Genomic DNA, 19,559 nt, shown 5'->3' on the forward strand with positions numbered 1-19,559 from the left:
ATCAAAACAGCATAAAATATGACTGTGAATTGTATTCATTTGTGGTTCAACTAAGCCCTGTGCAATATTGTAGTGACATGACTTCGGTCTGTAAATGTTCAACCAGGCAAGGACTGACTGCATGAGCATCATATGCTTAATGTGGACATGATAACAGTCACCAATCAAATCGGCGCGTCTGACCGCCAGAAACAGTTAGTCGACGTTTCCTGCTAATCGTACGTCACTGTATCGGTGACATGACGTCCGTCTGTAACTATTCGACCAGGCAAAGCAGATACCCTGACCACCAGAAACAGTTAGTCGACGTATCCTGCTAATCGTACGTCAATGTACCGGTGACATGACGTCCGTCTGTAACTATTCGACCAGGCAAGCAGTGACACGATACCCTCACCACCAGAACCAGCTAGTCTTCGTGTACAATAAACATGGATTCATGAAGGCAATTCTTCCCAAGTTCTCCAGGGAGCTCGTTCCTGGCGTCTCTCATGCCCACACTCGCCAACTATACCCATACATACATGCTTACTTTGATTGTAAAGACCATGTGATTACTTCATCAAATATTTGCAGAACTATTCGTTCTAATCTTCGGTAATTGTTCAAAATCATATTTACCACGACATAAGTGATACTGTGATAATATTTACCCACAAAAATGAATCATATACGTACACCAATTTTACTTGATAATTATATTTGTTCAGTCATTACACTTAACACTTGAAGGATTGCCAACATCCTGAAGGATTTCACTCATCTAATTAAGAAATTGAAAGTTGTTCTTAGAATGGATTCATACGTTTTCATCATTTGCAGCTAACGAGTTTCCCATGATATATTTAGAGTGATTCCTACCTCCTGCAGTCGTAGTTTCTACAAAGACATATCTGTCAGAATCCCCATAGTCATTTCTAGCTTGTAGTCGAAATGAATAAATCTCTCCTGGTGTAAGAGCGGTCACTTCTACAACCATCGTCTCGCCTCTGTCATCATAAGATTTATAAACAGTCCAAGTTCTTGTAGCAAACCGACGATACTCAATCAGAAACGTCTGAGGTTTTCCACCATTGAACCCAGGCAGCTACGACAGCCATACCGACGACGAAGTTGCATTAAGCAGATCTCGAAACTGTGTAGGTGTGTTTGGTGGTCCTTACAACAAATAAATCAGAAAATGATTCGTTTCATGTTAGAATGTTGCAGTTTAGTAGTTGTGGAACTAACGTGAACGTAAACCATCAAACGGCAGTTATATCTAGTTATCTGAAAATCCTGAAAGCTTGAATGATCAATGAGAAATCGGAGTTCGGCAACTCACCTGAAGGCACTATGTTGACTGTGTATGTCACTGACTCGCCAACTCCATTGTCCACTGTAAGACTGTAGTCCCCGAAGTCCTGTTCCTGGAGGTTAGTAAGGTGTAGTCTGGCAGTGACTGAGATGTCTGAGACAGGGCTGGAGGAACCAGTGAGGTCCTGGCTGGTGCTGATGGATCTACTCCAGGTGAATGAAGGAAGGGGGTAGGCCAGGATTGCCACAGAAACAGTCACGTCACCATCCAGTCTTGTTGCGTACTTGAGTGGGAGAAAAACTGTCCCATCAACACGTGGGGAACCTTACAGAAAGTATTTCTTAATGACTAAAAGGAAGATCAATATCCATGTGATAACTGTCATGCCCAGCTGTTGATAGCGCATCCTTAATAAACAACTAAGGAACATACATTTAATAACGATAATGATAATAATAATTGGATTTCCTAGTTTCCATCAGAGATGCTCAAAGACGCTGCATACATCGTTAAAAACACAGAAAGTGAAAAAGAAGTTGGGACTCATTTTTAAAGTCTATATCGGTTGTACATAGAAGTAAGGGTTTGTTGCCAATTTTATGACGCAAAAGAATATTTTTAAAACTGCTAAGCAGCTAGTATACTACCCATGAATTGTGTCAACCCACTGTTACTACTACCACCACTGCTACCTTTTCTACCACTAAAAATATCAGTTGTAGTATTAGTGCTGCACACAGATGATTTGCTCAGAAATATCTCACATTTGACGAGCAGCTCCACCCTCTGAGTAACAGGTGCCCCGACGTTGTTGGGGGCGGTACAGGTGTAGTTCCCTCTTTGTCTACAGTCTGCAGACTCAAGTCTATATGTTGCTGTCAGGGAGTTATCTGCCCTTGTCAACTCCTCAGATCCATTCAGTAACCTGATGACTGACCTTGGATTGCCAGCATTATCCAACTCACATCCGAAGATCACTGGATCAGACTCATTGACTGCCACTGACCCACTGCGGGAGTTGCCAGTCATCATACTTATACTTGCAGGATCTGAAAATATATCCCAGAATGCTACACTGTATACTGAACGAAACTAAAATGTTGTCCTCATAAATGTTTGTGTTTGAACACATGCCGTTCATTGACTTTCATTCAGTCAGACTGTTTCTGGCCACCATCTGAACAAAATTCAAAGAATTTCGGACGAAATTGATACTGAATTTAAAAAAACTTCAGGATTTCAACACTATCTGCTTGATTCATCCAAGTCTGAAGTGAAGCTATCCTTTAAAATGAGAATTACGTAAACAAACACAAGTAAGTCAGTAAAACAGCCAGAATAAGTGGATGGAATGTAGCAAATCCTGTACGGGCCAGGAGTTCCTTCATGGTGTTATATCTGTATATTCTGTTTCTATACGTTTGCTTCACAAGGTAAACTTCTCAATACAACACCGTTCTCAGTGTTCTTGCAGTTATCGAAAACTGGCCATAAATGTTGGTTCCACGTCAGCTGATCAAAATTGCAGAAACATGATAACAAACACGTATTTTGTATTTATGCTGTTTTAACTAAGTTCCCACAGTTAACAATGACCTCCCTTACAGACATCCGTGTTGTTATAGCTAAAATGATACACACATACACTATTCATGCTCACAGTTGACAATGACCTTGACAGTTGACCTCCATGTTAGACGTCTTTGCTGCTTTAGCTAAAGTGATACACACTGACACTATCTGTACTCACAGTTGACAATGACCTTGACAGCTGACCTCCATGTTAGACGACTCTGCTGCTTTAGCTAAAGTGATATATACAGGCACTATCTGTTCACAGTTGACAATGACCTTGACAGTTGACCTCCATGTTAGACGTCTCTGCTGCTTTAGCTAAAATGATACACACAGACTCTATCTGTACTCACAGTTGACAATGACCTTGACAGTTGACCTCCATGTTAGACGTCTCTGCTGCTTTAGCTAAAGTGATATATACAGACACTATCTGTACTCACAGTTGACAATGACCTTGACAGTTGACCTCCATGTTAGACGGCTCTGCTGCTTTAGCTAAAGTGATACACACGGACTCTATCAGTACTCACAGTTGACAATGACCTTGACAGTTGACCTCCATGTTAGGCGACTCTGCTGCTTTAGCTAAAGTGATACACACAGACTCTATCTGTACTCACAGTTGACAATGACCTTGACAGTTGACCTCCATGTTAGACATCTCTGCTGCTTTAGCTAAAGTGATACACACAGACACTACTCATGCTCACAGTTGACAATGACCTCCCTTACAGACATCCGTGTTGTTATAGCTAAAATGATACACACATACACTATTCATGCTCACAGTTGACAATGACCTTGACAGTTGACCTCCATGTAAGACGTCTCTGCTGCTTTAGCTAAAGTGATACACACTGACACTATCTGTACTCACAGTTGACAATGACCTTGACAGCTGACCTCCATGTTAGACGACTCTGCTGCTTTAGCTAAAGTGATATATACAGGCACTATCTGTTCACAGTTGACAATGACCTTGACAGTTGACCTCCATGTTAGACGTCTCTGCTGCTTTAGCTAAAATGATACACACAGACTCTATCTGTACTCACAGTTGACAATGACCTTGACAGTTGACCTCCATGTTAGACGTCTCTGCTGCTTTAGCTAAAGTGATATATACAGACACTATCTGTACTTACAGTTGACAATGACCTTGACAGTTGACCTCCATGTTAGACGGCTCTGCTGCTTTAGCTAAAGTGATACACACGGACTCTATCTGTACTCACAGTTGACAATGACCTTGACAGTTGACCTCCATGTTAGACGTCTCTGCTGCTTTAGCTAAAGTGATATATGCAGACACTATCTGTACTCACAGTTGACAATGACCTTGACAGTTGACCTCCATGTTAGACGGCTCTGCTGCTTTAGCTAAAGTGATACACACGGACTCTATCTGTACTCACAGTTAACAATGACCTTGACAGTTGACCTCCATGTTAGACGACTCTGCTGCTTTAGCTAAAGTAATACACACAGACACTATCTGTACTCACAGTTGACAATGACCTTGACAGTTGACCTCCCCTGTAGATAATCTGTGTTGTTTTACCTAAAGTGACACACACAGACTCTATCTGTACTCACAGTTAACAATGAACTTGACAGTTGACCTCCATGTTAGACGTCTCTGCTGCTTTAGCTAAAGTGATACACACAGACACTATCTGTACTCACAGTTGACAATGACCTTGACAGTTGACCTCCCCTGGAGACTACCACCAGGACACACACTGCCTGTGTTGACCCTCCCAGTACAGCTGTACTCCCCGTCATCCGATCTGTTCAGGTCAGCTTTCATCACACTACTTCCTGGTATGGGGGAACCATTGAATGTCCAGGAGATGGCAGCATTGTCAGGATTACCATCAACTGAGCATGTGAGAGACAGGCTCTCTCCTTCCTTCCTGGTCTGTGTGGCAGCCGGAGTTATTGATGGTGCTCCCACATCTGACAGATTACCAGAAGAGTTTCGGGTTATTCATAGGTCTGAGTAGGGTTTAAATAGTATTTGCATTCAGTTTATTTAACATGGAAGAAAGAAAATTAAACAAATAATTCACTTTACCACGTAATATGCTTCTTCTCTTAGTTTTCTAGGCTGCATGAAGTACATTCGCACACTGACATGTTACGACCAGAAAAACTGTGCCCGTATGACTCTTACAATATACACTGAGCTGCCTGGCATCTGACTGTGGACGTGGGGACCCTGCTCTGTCGGTGTAGGTGTTACCAGCAGCACATCTGATGTCAGCTCCGTTGTCGGCCTTCACTGGAGAGAAAGTGTAGGAGCTGCCTGTGTGGACTGCTATGCTGTTCTTTGTCCAGTAGAAGGTGACCGGAGGGTTGCCGTGGTCAGGGGACGAAGAGCAGGTCAGTGATGTAGACTTTCCTTGACACAGAGTACCAGGGTTGGTTGTGTTGGGTTTGTCGGGTGGATCTGTAACACATATATATAGTGTGATACATTGACGAGGTCAGTGATGTAGACACAGAGTATCAGGGGTGGTTGTGGAGGGTTTGTCGGGTGGATCTGTAATACATATATATACAGTGTGATACATAGCTGAGGTCTGTGGGGGACATAAGAACAGGCTGGCGAAAAAGCCTCATTTACACAAAGTACCAAGGCTGGAGTTTGCAGGGCGATCGTGTGGTACAGCATTCAACCCCAGAGACGAATCCTGGTGGACTGACATACTGAGGTTGGCTTCTTTTCTCCACCGTGAAGAGATCTTCAAACAAAACATCCCAGTATTTGTATACATAAATATTCACAATACACAGCAAATGTCTACGTCACAGTCTCATCGTATCTATATTATGTATCTGTACATCTGCCCCAATACTCACAATACACAGTAAATGTCTGTGTCACAGTCTCATCGTATCCTCCATACACCAACGTTGCTTGACACTGACACTGTCTGGAGTTCTGGTGTTCAGTGACTAGGAAGGTGAGAGAGGATGTCTTGGTTCCCCCGCTGCTGGACTCACTGCCGGTGTTGCTGGTGTTGTAACAGGACCATGTGATGTCGGCCAGAGGATTGCCCCCCCGTCACTCTGCACCTGATGGTCTTTTGGACTCCAGCGTACATCACGGAGGTGAAATCCTGGACTGTAGGACGACCTGGAGGTGGGTCTGTAGAAATAACAGATGAGTATCAAGTTTATATATACATCACAGAGGTGAAATCCTTGACTGTATGGCGGCCTTGAGGTGGGCTTGTGGAATCAACAGATGAGTGTCATGTTAGTTTATATGTACATCACGGAGGTGAAATCATGGACTGTAGGGCGGCTTGGAGGTGGGTCTTTAGAATCAACAGATGAGTATCATGTAAGTTTATATATACATCACGGAGGTGAAATCATGGACTGTAGGGCGGCTTGGAGGTTGGTCTTTAGAATCAACAGATGAGTATCATGTAAGTATATATATACATCACAGAGGTGAAATAATGGACTGTAGGGCGGCTTGGAGGTGGGGCTGAAGGATCCAAAAAATGAGTATCATGTAAGTTTATACGTACATTACAGAGGTGAAATCATGGAGTTTAGGCAGGGTTGGAGGTGGGTCTATAGAATCAAAAGATGAGTATCATGTAAGTTTATATATACATCACAGAGGTGAAATCCTGGACTGTAGGGAGGCCTGGAGGTGGGTCTATAGGATCAACAGATGAGTATCATGTAGTTTATATATACATCACAGATGTGAAATCCTGGACTGTAGGGCGACCTGGAGGTGGGTCTGTAGGATCAACAGATGAGTATCATGTAAGTTTATATGTACATTACAGAGGTGAAATCCTGGACTGCATGGCGGCTTGGAGATTGGTCTGTAGAATCAACAGATGAGTATCATGTAAGATTATATATATATATATAAATCACATAGGTGAAATCATGGACGGTAGGGCGGTCTTGATGTGGGGCTGATGGATCCAAAGATAAGTATAATGTAAGTTTATACGTACATCACAGAGGTGTAAGGATTTATGTACATAGGTCCATTCAAACACGCGAAATCAACTTACACTTAACATCCCCAAGTGACAGAGTCTTGTTGACGACCACTGCTGTCCTGGTGTTTCTCACGCTGCATCTGACATCTGGCTTGCTCCTGACAGGACGGAATGTCCGAGTCTGTGACCACGTGGTACTCGGTGATTTTGTCACAGATCCTGTACTTCCTCCTGTAATGTCCGACCCGTCACTGTAGTCCCAGGTGAAGGTCACGCCAGGAGACACGGAGGTCAAGGTTTTACATGTTAAGGTCAGGTCACGGTCCTCCGCTACCACAGTGTTTGCTGGTTTTGTCACTCTCACCTGGTCTGTGTCTGGTCCGTCTGATACACAGTATACAAAGTTTACAGTTAGCTCGCTCATGACGAATAACTGTTAGTCTAAGGGTTAAGAATCTGTTCAGTGGAATGCACCTTGCTTTAATCTCTATTTGTAGATATTTACTTCACTAGTTATCATTCATCGTAGTTACTCTATACCCGTATGCTATATTTAAAATTCATTTTTATCAAATTTGACTTTGCTCTCAAAACGTGTACAAACATGGAAGAAATCCTAAATGTTGGCATATTTCCTCAGAGCTTTGTGAGACTGTCTCTACTCATCTTTAGTTGGGATCTGTTAGACTGCCTTCATTCAACAAACTTCCAGTATAGCTCAGCAGCATTGAGTCACGCTATGTATCCTGACACCAAACTTCCAGTGTCGTCGTGGTAGACTGTGTCTACTTGTACCACACCTCCAGTGTGGCCCTGTTAGACTGTGTCTACTTACACCAAACCTCCAGTGTGGCCCTGTTAGACTGCGTCTACTTACACCAAACCTCCAATGTGGCTCTGTTAGACTGTGTCTTCGTACACCAAACCTCCAGTGTGGTCCTGTTAGACTGTGTTTACTTACACCAAACCTCTAGTGTGGCTCTGTTAGATTGTGTCTACTTACACCAAACCTCCAATGTGGCCCTGTTAGACTGTGTCTTCGTACACCAAACCTCCAGTGTGGTCCTGTTAGACTGTGTTTACTAACACAAAACCTCCAGTGTGGCTCTGTTAGATTGTGTTTACTTACACCAAACCTCCAGTGTGGCCCTGTTAGACTGTGTCTACTTACACCAAACCTCCAGTGTGGCTCTGTTAGACGGTGTTTACTTACACCAAACCTCCAGTGTGGCTCTGTTAGATTGTGTTTACTTACACCAAACCTCCAATGTGACTCTGTTAGACTGCGGCTACTTACACCAAACCCCCAGTGTGGCCCTGTTAGACTGTGTCTACTTGTACCACACCTCCAGTGTGGCTCTGTTAGACTGTGTCTACTTACACCAAACCTCCAGTGTGACTCTGTTAGACTGCGGGGATGTCTGACCGTTGATGTTTTCAGCCTGACAACGAAAGCTCCTGCCCTGGTCACTCCTACTGACAGTGAATGTGACGGAGCTTGTTGTCTTCACCATGACACCAGATGTCGTTTCTGTGCTGACTGTAGGTGACGTCCCTGATGGCAAGGACTCCCAGGTCACAGTAGAAGTGGGGAAACTGGCTGAGGTCACGCAGGTCAAGGTCAGGGATTGACCTGTCACTAGTCCTATCTTCTCATTATCAGAACTGATGTTTGTCAGTGTCACAGAGGTAACTGGGACTGGAATAGCAAGTTGAACTGTAATAACAACTGACATTAACAGCAATGTACTGTCACATCGATAGCATGTTTGATTCGCCATGGTATGTTCTAATGATGAATATGTCATGAGGTGGATTCCATTTCAAACATATCTATTTCTACGAAAATGTGTTGCTTGATCAACAAACACGCGAATAGAAACTTATGCAATGCCTTTCCCTTGATACACAATGTACATGCAATCAACAATTGAATTATTAGTACAGAAAGAGAGTCATTTTAAAAAAAGTTTCTACATTTAGATTAGATCGCTCAACGTAAGCCGGAGTCAGGAGTGAATATTTTGTTTTGCATATTGTATGGATTAGAACTGTTTTGTTACTTATCACTACTTCAAGACAAATACTTGTATCTGTCTATCATCGTCCATACATGCATGAACATACATTAGACCACATTACACAAAGATTAAGCGAACATATCCATAATCATTTAGTGAAATTTATATCAACACCTCAAACAGTCGCATCAGTATTAACCACCAACCAGGTAATTGATGGTATAATTCTAAGCCAGTGTTCTACTCACCAGGGAACTGTATGGTGGTTGAAGTGACAGACTTGGTATACGTCGGGGGATCAAAGGAGTCATGTTCCACACTGACAGTGAGAGACACCTGCCTGTTGTAGAGACTGACTGTGTTCCCTGGTAGAGACAGAGTGTTGGTTGTCTGGACCTGACCTGATGGACATGATCCCTGGGTGGAAGATATACTGCTGGGAGGGACGCCACTCACACCCTGTAAACACAAAACAGTAGTTAGATAGACAGACTGTGTTCCCTAGTAGAGACAGCGTGTTGGTTGTCTGAATCTGACCTGATGGACATGATCCCTGAGTGGAAGGTGTACTGCTGGGAGGGACACCACTCACGCCCTGTAAACACAAAACAGTAGTTAGATAGACTGACTGTGTTCACGGTAGAGACAGAGTGTTGGTTGTCTGGACCTGACCTGATGGACATGATCCCTGGATGGAAGATGTACTGCTGGGAGGGACGCCACTCACACCCTGTAAACACAAAACAGTAGTTAGATAGACTGACTGTGTTCCCCGGTAGAGACAGAGTGTTGGTTGTCTGGGCCTGACTTGATGGACATGATCCCTGGGTGGAAGATGCACTGCTGGGAGGGACGCCACTCACACCCTGTAAACGCCAATCAGTATTTAGATACTAGACTGACTGTGTTCACGGTAGAGACAGAGTGTTGGTTGTCTGGACCTGACCTGATGGACATGATCCCTGGGTGGAAGATGTACTGCTGGGAGGGACGCCAGTCACACCCTGTAAACACAAAACAGTAGTTAGATAGACTGACTGTGTTCCCCGGTAGAGACAGAGTGTTGGTTGTCTGGACCTGACCTGATGGACATGATCCCTGGGTGGAAGATGCACTGCTGGGACGGACGCCACTCACACCCTGTAAACACAAAACAGTAGTTAGATAGACTGACTATGTTCCCTGGTAGAGACAGGGTGTTGGTTGTCTGGACCTGACCTGATGGACATGATCCCTGGGTGGAAGGTGTACTGCTGGGAGGGGTGGACTTGTAAGAAGAGTCTTACCTGTTGGTATCGCCATGTGATGACGGCGGCAGGGGCAGCACACGGAGTGGTCACAGTGACGGAGATGGTGTTCTGTGGTGTCACGGAGGACGGGAGAGAAGTCAGTTGTGGAGAGAAGGTGACAGAGCTCCAGTCCAGTACAGCTGATAAGAAACATATAAATATAATTTGGTGTAGATATTTATAGGTCTTTCTTAGATGCTTCGGTAAAAGATTATTGGCGCTGACATATCAGGCGATAAAATACACTTTTAAATTACGTCTTTTCTTGAACTTAATGCAAATCTTCCATTGTTGCTTTATTATTTTATATACTGTAATTGCATTTAGCCAATCAAATGTGTTTTAGCAGCAAGACAAATTATTAGCTCTACTATTCATTATAATCACGACACACGGTAGCCCTGTCATTCAAGGCGGGGCAATTTGCTGTGCAGAGTTGTGTCTCTTAGTCAAACCAGATAACTATGATCATAGGTTCGAAACCCAGCACCATGCACATTCATCACTATGGACATTTCACCGATATCAAGCTGGTAGGTTGTGAAAAACTAAATATTGTTAAAATTCAGGTCACATCGGCATAAACATCAGGTGAAATCCTCGAATGGGTCACTATGCTCGACAGTGTGGCTCCTGACAGAGTTTCTTGGTACAGTCCTGTCCGACGCAGTCCTAACCAAGATCTGCCTCTGTTCAGCCAGCAGTGGATGGATACCAGATAGAATGAGATGGTAATATCACTTAACCATACAGAACCTCAAAGACAGTTTAGGTCGGCTTTGAAAGTGATATTCTTCTTGGGAAAACGCCATACAAATGGACTGTTATCATTATGATATTAGAAACGATGAAATCGCTTGGCAGAGTTGAGTACTCTTGGAGTGCCAGAAACCAACCCTTCCTCCCTCCCTCCTTTCACTCCGCTCCCCTCCACTTCACTCAGCTCAACTCCGCCCTATTCCACTCCGCTCCGCTCCTCTCCTCTCCTCTCCTCTCCTCTTCTCTCCTCTCCGCTCCTCTCCTCTCCGCTCCGCTCCGCTCCACTCCACTCCACTCCACTCCACTCCACTCCACTCCACTCCACTCCACTCCACTCCACTCCACTCCACTCCACTCCACTCCACTCAAGGTTTAGGGAGCTTGGTAAATTAGCAAGGTATTTCATTACAACAATGTGTTGTGATGTCTGTTTTTCAATTCTATTTGAATCTTATATTATTAATCCTGCACATGCAATGATTCACAATACACTATCGTCCAACAGAAACGATACAAAATTAAAAGTATTAATATTCTGAATAGAAATGTATATTTTTTTATTAGATATGAGATGGAAACAATCGCCTCCATTCAACAGTCAAGAATCATGAAAATAGTTGGGTTTGGGCGCAACGTTTTCGTTCTAACTGTCTTAAAGCATGAAAATTGCTCCCGCGTGCAGCGTGAATCACGTGGCGTCGTTTTAACGCATCAACATCGACGTCGACGTCTGCAGTGGGCACGCACCGTTCGACGATGGCAGAACAGGCATTGGCAAAGTGTCAAGTTCCTCATAATCCATAATGATGGCAGGGCTCGAGTCCATCGAAGACGAGGCGAACAATACCAACGTAACTGCGTCCAGGAGGTGATTCCATTTGGCGGAGGCGGTGTCATGGTTAGTGTCATCTGTGGTGATGTGAAGACAGATCTCATTGTGGTGACTGGTAATTTGAACGCTCGAAGGTACATCGACCGGATACTGTGCCCAGTTCTTGCAACAACACCAAAACCGCATCATATTTCAACAGGACAACGCCCCTCCACATACAGCTCGTGTTAGCACAGATTTCCTCCAAAGAAATAACGTCAACGTGTTGCCTTGGCCTGCTCGGTCACCTGAAATGTCACCAATTGAGCATATCTGGAACCTTTTGGCTCGACAAGTGCGTGCACGACCTGTGCTTCCAGGAAACAGACAGCAGCTTGCTCAGGCTCTCCAGGAGGAGTAAAGGAGGATACCCGTGCATGTTATCCAGCGTTTGGTCTACTCAGTACGACGTCGAGTTGCCGCATGTATTGATGCACGAGGTGGACATACCAGATACTGATCGCTCTGATAACATTCACAGTATCATGATGTGTATATACATTGTGACCTGATCGAATACTGGACAAATGACACTCTCTTGTTTCAAGGCTTTTTCCAAGTTTGTTGTCATCGATATTTAGATGAATCTCTGAAAATTATGGTGATTATTCATCTGTTTATCAAATACAAATGTCTTTTCAAACATTATGTGTTGATTCTTTATGTTATAGTCAAAATATTCTTTGTATCGTTTCTTTCGGACGTTAGTGTAAATCGACGATTTATCATACGATACTTTACCCAGCGATACACATGTACTTGTATTGTTTCAAACATACACCTACTCAATCATAATAATTTCCAGCAAAATGGCCAGTTTAAATACATCCATTCCATTATACAAGGACTCTTAACCCACAGACTTCACCGCCACATTGACGTTCATTTATTATTGTTCTGTTCGATCCCTGGGTAGCTCAGCCCTTTAAAAACATCGAAAAATAATCATACTTGTCATAGTTTTTAAATTCCGCCGTAACTAATAAAACGCGACACGCGACAATGCGACAACGCGACAACGCGACATTTAGATGAAATGTCGCGTTGTCGCATTGTCGCACGTCGCGCTTTGTTAAAATATTGAGTATAGTATGTGTTATAACGTATTGACTAACGTGACAATGCGACAACGGGACATTTTGATGAAATGTCGCGTTGTCGCATTGTCGCGTGTCGCGCTTTGTTAAAATATTGACTATAGAATGTATTATAACCACAGGGGTTCGAATCACTGTTTGGCCTCTCTTCGATAAACATCGACAGTTTCCGTGGATTTTTAATTACTCGGAAACAGAAAAAGGCTCAGCCTGGTTCCCAGGGTCTGCTGCGCTAACGCTTCGACACTGAAAAAAACATTTATTATCTCATTCTTTTATAATGTATTATGAGGAAATAATCGATAAAATTCAAACCATTGTTTTTTAACTGCGAGTGTGCTTGTAAAATTGTCGGCTCTCAGTAGCACTTATACAGAAAAATATGCATTTATTCCTTATCTTCAGTTACTTTGGTGCATATAAGTTGTATTAAAATTAAACAGATCTATCCATGTACACACATTCTTTCGAAGAATGTTGTCTGAATCGGTTTGCAAAACAGCATGAAAAGGTTTTACCAATATTATTCAGAAATATTTATGATTAAAAGAAACATGGGGAAGCAAATGATCTGTTCATAAAACTACACACAATTATACTGCTGAATACAATGAATTTGACACACTATATTACTAAAATGAATATATATAAATACACAGTATGATCAGCATGCTAATACACTACCATAAAAATATATATGTTGCCTTAAATGTACATATTTGTGAAGATGAACGTTTAAGACAGATGTACATTCTACTCTTTGTGACATTTACCAATGAAACTTGTCCTGAGTACTGTAGTTTTTATGGCTTGAAGCCAGTATGAGAGTATACATTTGCTATACATGTATATTGATAATTTTGAGCATGATAACCCTGGTGATATTATAATAGATCTGATACATGTTAATAATCATATAATTTGATATCTGCAATTATTCAACAGTTAACAAGTTTGATTAAATGCTACAATGGAGTCTTTTTGCATTACTTTATTTATACTTTAGGGCTGTGCATACAAACATAGTTCAACACATAATCAGTGATTGTGCTTTGCATTTTGGAGAATAATAATAATAATAATAATAATAAGTCCATTTGTATAGCGCCCTATATCCAATCACCAAGTGGTTGTCAGAATGACAAGTGCTCTGAATTGGTTGACCAGTGCACTATTGATATTTTTTTAAGATTAAACTTTATTGTGTGTATCTAAAAAGTGTGTCTTTTATAGAAATCTGGGTATTGTGTTAACACCTAGACTTATTTGGACTAAAGCAGTAACTACTCTTGGCGTACTGAGTGAAAAGGCAATTATGACACTGTGCAGATATTATAGAAAGTTGGAAATATACCATGTCCAGATTTATTTAAATATTTGATGCTATGATTGTTCCTATAGTGTGTTTATGGTGCAGAAGTATGTGGCACCTCATTATTATTGAGCTATTGAAGATGTTCAGTATAAAATGTGTAAATGGTTTCTCAAAACAATGGTATGGTTTGGGGAGAATGTGGCACAGCCCCTCTCAACACCACAAGGGCTATTAAATATTGGTGCAGGCTTCTGTATTTGGATGAACGCAGACTGCCAATGCTACCTAATGGATGACTCTGGCTGTACCACATGGGCTACTCATATTAAAAATATTCTGTTTAGACTTGGATTTGAATATGTGTGGTTAACACAAGATGTGGGAAATATGAAGATATTTAATCTCCTCTTTAAACCATGATTATTTAGCAACCTACAACTATCATGGTGTTGTTCCATCAACAGTTTATCTGTTCCGTCTATCTTTATGCCATAATGTGTCCGTTTTCCGATTACATAAAAAAAACCTGTAGCTATATCTGGGCTTGGAGTGCGATTGGTAATGGGGTTCATTCATTTTTATTTTTATCATAGTCATGTGATTTTACATATCCAGTAGATAACGGGCATCACGAATGTGTTGTAATACTATGATCACGTAAAATCATTATGCCTATTGCATCACCATGATCAACTCCATGCAAAATGGAAGAATAGAAATGGATGTTACTTTGAAATGATATATAATAATATATGCAAAATGAGTAAAAATAATGAATATATTCTTCTTTATTATTATTCCCTTTTTGAAAAATACATATTTGAATTAATCAGTTATGTGTTACACATGTATTAGATCTATTTATTAATAATTACATAATGTGATAAAAAACTATTTTCGAGTTACTCTTACTGGGTGCTCAGTTTATTTCATGCGTACAGCAGGAGAAAATGGGACCAAATCATCGAATTATATGTCATCAAACATGCTAAAATAAAGATGCTAACTTTTATGTACGATTTGGACACAATAGCGAGCTGACACGAAATATCAACGCACATGTCGGTGTTGAAAATGGGGTCTTTGTTATTGTAACGATTTACGTTTCTCGAACCTGCATAAATAACGTTTTCGTACACTGAAATATTTACGGTAGCAGTCGATGTTTACCGAAGAGAGGCCAGACGTTTGTTCGAAGCAGAGGGTAGTGCTAGTGCGAGGGTCAGCGTTCAAATATCAAAAGCAGGTAGACAAATTGAATACGATGAGCAGAAAGCTAAAAGAATAACCTACAAGCACAACACAATGTTTTGTGAAAAAATAGTCCGGCTGTCCGGTTTTCGATCAGGTTTTGAGCATCGAGCGTGTCACCCCTTGTGTATGTTATGTAATGAGTGTAGCGGTAGAATTGTCTTAACAATTCATTTCTTAACCGATTTCGTTCAAATTTTAAATATAGGTTAATCATAACATAAAACAACAATATATGATTGCAAAAGTCTAGATTTTTTTTTCTAAAAATCATTGTCCAAACAATGATTCGAACTCCTGTGGTTATAATGCCTACTATAAATAATATTTTAACAAAGCGCGACACTAAACGCGACTCGCGACAATGCGACAACGCGACATTTTCATGAAAGCGTGTCGCGTTTTAGTCAATACGTTATAATACATACTAAACTCAATATTTTAACAAAGCGCGACACGCCTCAATGGGACAACGCGACATTACATCAACATTCCTTCAGCCTTAGGCGCCTTTACAGTACGTTAACAATGGCATTATAAAACACAAACGTATCAGATGTGTGTGTATGTTTAAACGTATCAAATGTGAACAATGAAGCCTTGATATTTAGTTATCTCGTTCCATTAGCCAGGACTACGTGATGTGTGTATGTTTAACACGTATCGTCTGGAGTATGATCGTCTAGAGAGATGTGTATGTATGTTTAACACCGTATATCGTCTATGTTTAAAATATGTGTGTGTATGTTTAACACCGTATCGTCTGGAGAGTGTGTGTGTACCGTATCGTCTAGAGAGATGAGTGTGTATGTTTAAAACCGTATCGTCTGGAGAGATGTGTGTGTATGTTTAACACCGTATCGTCTAGAGAGATGTGTGTGTATGTTTAACACCGTATCCTCTTGAGAGATGTGTGATGCCTGGACATAGCAAATTAAACACAATTTCCAACCTCATTCACAGTTAATAGGCTGGCATTTATCAACACGTTGTTAACACACTTAAAACCCACCTGCAAACTGTGACAGTGTTATGTTGTTAGATGATGTAGCACCATCACTACATGTCCATGTCCCGCTGTCTCTGGTGGAATCTGCTGATGCGATGTCTAGAGTCAGGATCCTGGATGTACTGTCCAGACTCACATTGTATCCTGACACAGATGTCCCACACCTGCCTGATGATGAGCAGCCTCCCTGGGTAGCACCCTTGTAGAAGCGAGTAGTTCCAATGATAGCTGCATCTAGTGTACAGGTGATGCTGAAACTGACACCCTCCACAGGAACACGTCTGTTGGTGGCAAGAACCGGAGCTGACTCTGAAACAGTATGGCCCGCAGGTTGTATGTTTTACATGTTGATAATGACCTTGTTATGTTATAACACTGTTTTGAACAGTAAGCCGTTTGGGTGTGTCAGTTTGATATTGGGGACAGTAATGCAGGTGTTATATATGTTTATGTTTATATAAGGAACAGCACAACGCCGCTGGTGCCTCTAACATGTTGTTATATGTACACTCGATGTAGTTCAGTTATTTATTTCTCAATTTCAAAGTTCCATCAGGAACGATACCTTGTGCATGTATAGAACATATAGTATTTTAGTAACGTCTATTCTTTAAGTTTGATATGATTTCACCAAAAAGACCTAGTATGGCAGAGAGCCTGTCGGCGTCTTATTCTCTTTTGGTTTTAAATAATCAATTATATTGCCTAAGCTTAATGTATATTTCTGCAAATATTGATCTTCTTTCACAACATTAAGATTATCACTTGAGGATGAGTTGGATTTAATGCCGCATTGAATATCTTCCCAGTCACATTATTGGCAATCGCCCTGCTTCAGAAGAGGCACTGTGCAGATCTGTGAGTCCTTATCGGGGGAACTCTTTGAGCAGTGTACTAAGGGAGGTAACTCTAACCAAAGAAAGCCCCATTTCTCTTCAGGGCAGACTGTTCACGCTTGTGTGTTGATACTTGCGTATCCAAAGCCATATGACAAGAAATATGACCAGATACATGGCATTATCTGCCAAGTCGGATGTGCTAGAGAGAAAACCACCTGTCAAAGTAGATAATCCCCAGCACAAGGTTTGTATGGAAGTTATGTGTCCTGTCAATGCCGTCAAGAGGTGCACAGGTCCACACAGGTTAGAGAACGTTTGCTATACACAGACATCATTCAGTATAAGTGACAATGTGTACCTACCACAAGGACGTATCCGGGCTGTATCCAGCAGAATAAGTAGTGGAATCAACTCCAGAAAAACACGTCGACACATTTCGCTGACTAAAGCGTGCAGCCCACCGTCATGCACAGGAAGAGGCAGTGTATGTAGAGCTGACAACACCAATTTACTTCCGGGTAGCTGATAGACAGGCTGCTGTGTATAGGTATGTACACGTATTCAAATTTCATACATTGTACATGTATCATATTTGGAGATCTACACATTTACAATGTTCCGCCGAGTCCATGATCCCCTCTACCGTGAGTCTGCTTGTTGTCAGAAGTATCAGGTTCACTGCCAACAGACATTAATTTTTCAGTATCAACTTTTCTTCAACGACTTAACCCTTACACTGCTGAAATAATTTGATGAGTGTCCTGCAGTAGAGCAGTTTATAACAACATTTTAACAGGCGATATGAGAGAAGAAACATTTGAAAGTTCATTTGTCTGATGGAACAGTTGTGTCGGTTTTGAGCGTGAACGCAGAATGTCAGCTTGAGGAAAGTCCCATGTTCTGTTGTCCTCAGAAACGTATGTACACGGATTTAGGGCGGAGGATCACTATATGGATGAATCTGTGATTCAGTCTACAACAACGTGGAATAACCAACGAGAGCAGTAGTACATAGGTCCAGAAAATTCATTTCACTCCTACATGCTTCCACTTATTTGTCAAATGGCAACAGTCTACAACATGATAACATGTATAGTTAAACTAAATATATACTGTCGATGTTGATGGGTCTAAACATACATATATGTATCATTTCTTACAATTTCCCTCTACGTCACCAAAGAAATAATATAAACTGGAAACACAATTTCATAAATGCATTATCGAGATGCTTGTTTGTTACCGACCTGTCAAAACAAGCTTGGAAATATCTATTTATTAACTTTATTTGTTCGCGTGTCTGCCGTCATTGTGTTAAACGAACAATTCACTCAATTAATACCTGGTTCATATCTAATACGTACATACGATTATATTTATAAGTAGCCCATGTTGCCGTATACATGACAATATTTCGTTTATGTTGTCACATTATATCAACACAAATATTGTTTGCTTCCTACTTTGATACAGATGTGGGGATGGACAAACTGTGTACTGGGCCTCAGATCAAGATGTTATCAACCAGCCACCACAGTGTTTATCTAGTCGCCATGTTGTTTGATGACGTCTAATCCTGTCGATCATCTGTGATGCGTTGTCGTGTCAGTTTTTAATGTTGCCGTGTCAAACTATCACCACAATGGGAATATGGCAGTTAAATGACAAATCAAGAATCACCCTCCGCAGTTCCTCAATAGGTCTGGTAATAGCCTGTACTTGTCACCTTAGTAGCAAGGCAACTCTGACAATCCACCACAAAGTGTGCAATGAAGTCTTACACCAGCCACCACTCGACCCTTTGCATCACTGAATACTCACCACGCCTGGGGACATCGTGTACAGGGCTTTTGTTAATAACAATTGTTACTTTATTCTCCCTCACAGGGGACTATCTGGTGTATGTTCGTGTTTGGTAGACGAGTTCTGAACGATTTCTTTGCAATAAGAATGGAAAGTATTCGGAAAGTTCACTGCACTCACGTTCAACGTTCTGTTCTGCTGCAAAGACCTATACAAAACACGAATAATGTGGATCCGTATAACCAACCTCGGCTTACAATACGCACATACAGACGACTGACTGTCTTGTGTTCAGAAGTATTCCACGAGTGACAAAAAGGCTCACTATATGTGTTGACATGATATTCAAACGACTGATTATGACATTGTAATTTCAAACCTATCGGGTCTGTGTAGCAGTTTACAGAAGTGTTTTTGAAGTTGTAAACGGATATGTTCTATGGTGTTAAC

At 41.5% G+C, this 19,559-nt stretch overlaps 1 protein-coding gene across 1 annotated transcript; it reads right to left on the minus strand.

Annotated features, from left to right (window-relative positions):
• Positions 1 to 811: 811 nt before the first annotated feature.
• On the minus strand, positions 812 to 17,859 carry LOC124255654 (synaptogenesis protein syg-2-like). Its single transcript, XM_046689549.1, has 10 exons — positions 17,669 to 17,859; positions 16,471 to 16,776; positions 10,163 to 10,305; positions 9,125 to 9,335; positions 8,237 to 8,554; positions 5,052 to 5,327; positions 4,562 to 4,834; positions 2,062 to 2,346; positions 1,325 to 1,621; positions 812 to 1,158 (listed from the first exon to the last, which is right to left on the minus strand). Exons 1-10 carry the CDS (start codon positions 17,739 to 17,741, stop codon positions 1,088 to 1,090), a joined length of 2,253 nt encoding a protein of 750 aa, XP_046545505.1. The 5' UTR covers positions 17,742 to 17,859; the 3' UTR covers positions 812 to 1,087.
• Between the last annotated feature and the right edge of the window lie 1,700 nt (positions 17,860 to 19,559).

This window comes from Haliotis rubra, unplaced genomic scaffold (genome assembly GCF_003918875.1).
Source record: "Haliotis rubra isolate DU_JTF1 unplaced genomic scaffold, ASM391887v1 Scf605, whole genome shotgun sequence".
NCBI lineage: Eukaryota > Metazoa > Mollusca > Gastropoda > Lepetellida > Haliotidae > Haliotis > Haliotis rubra.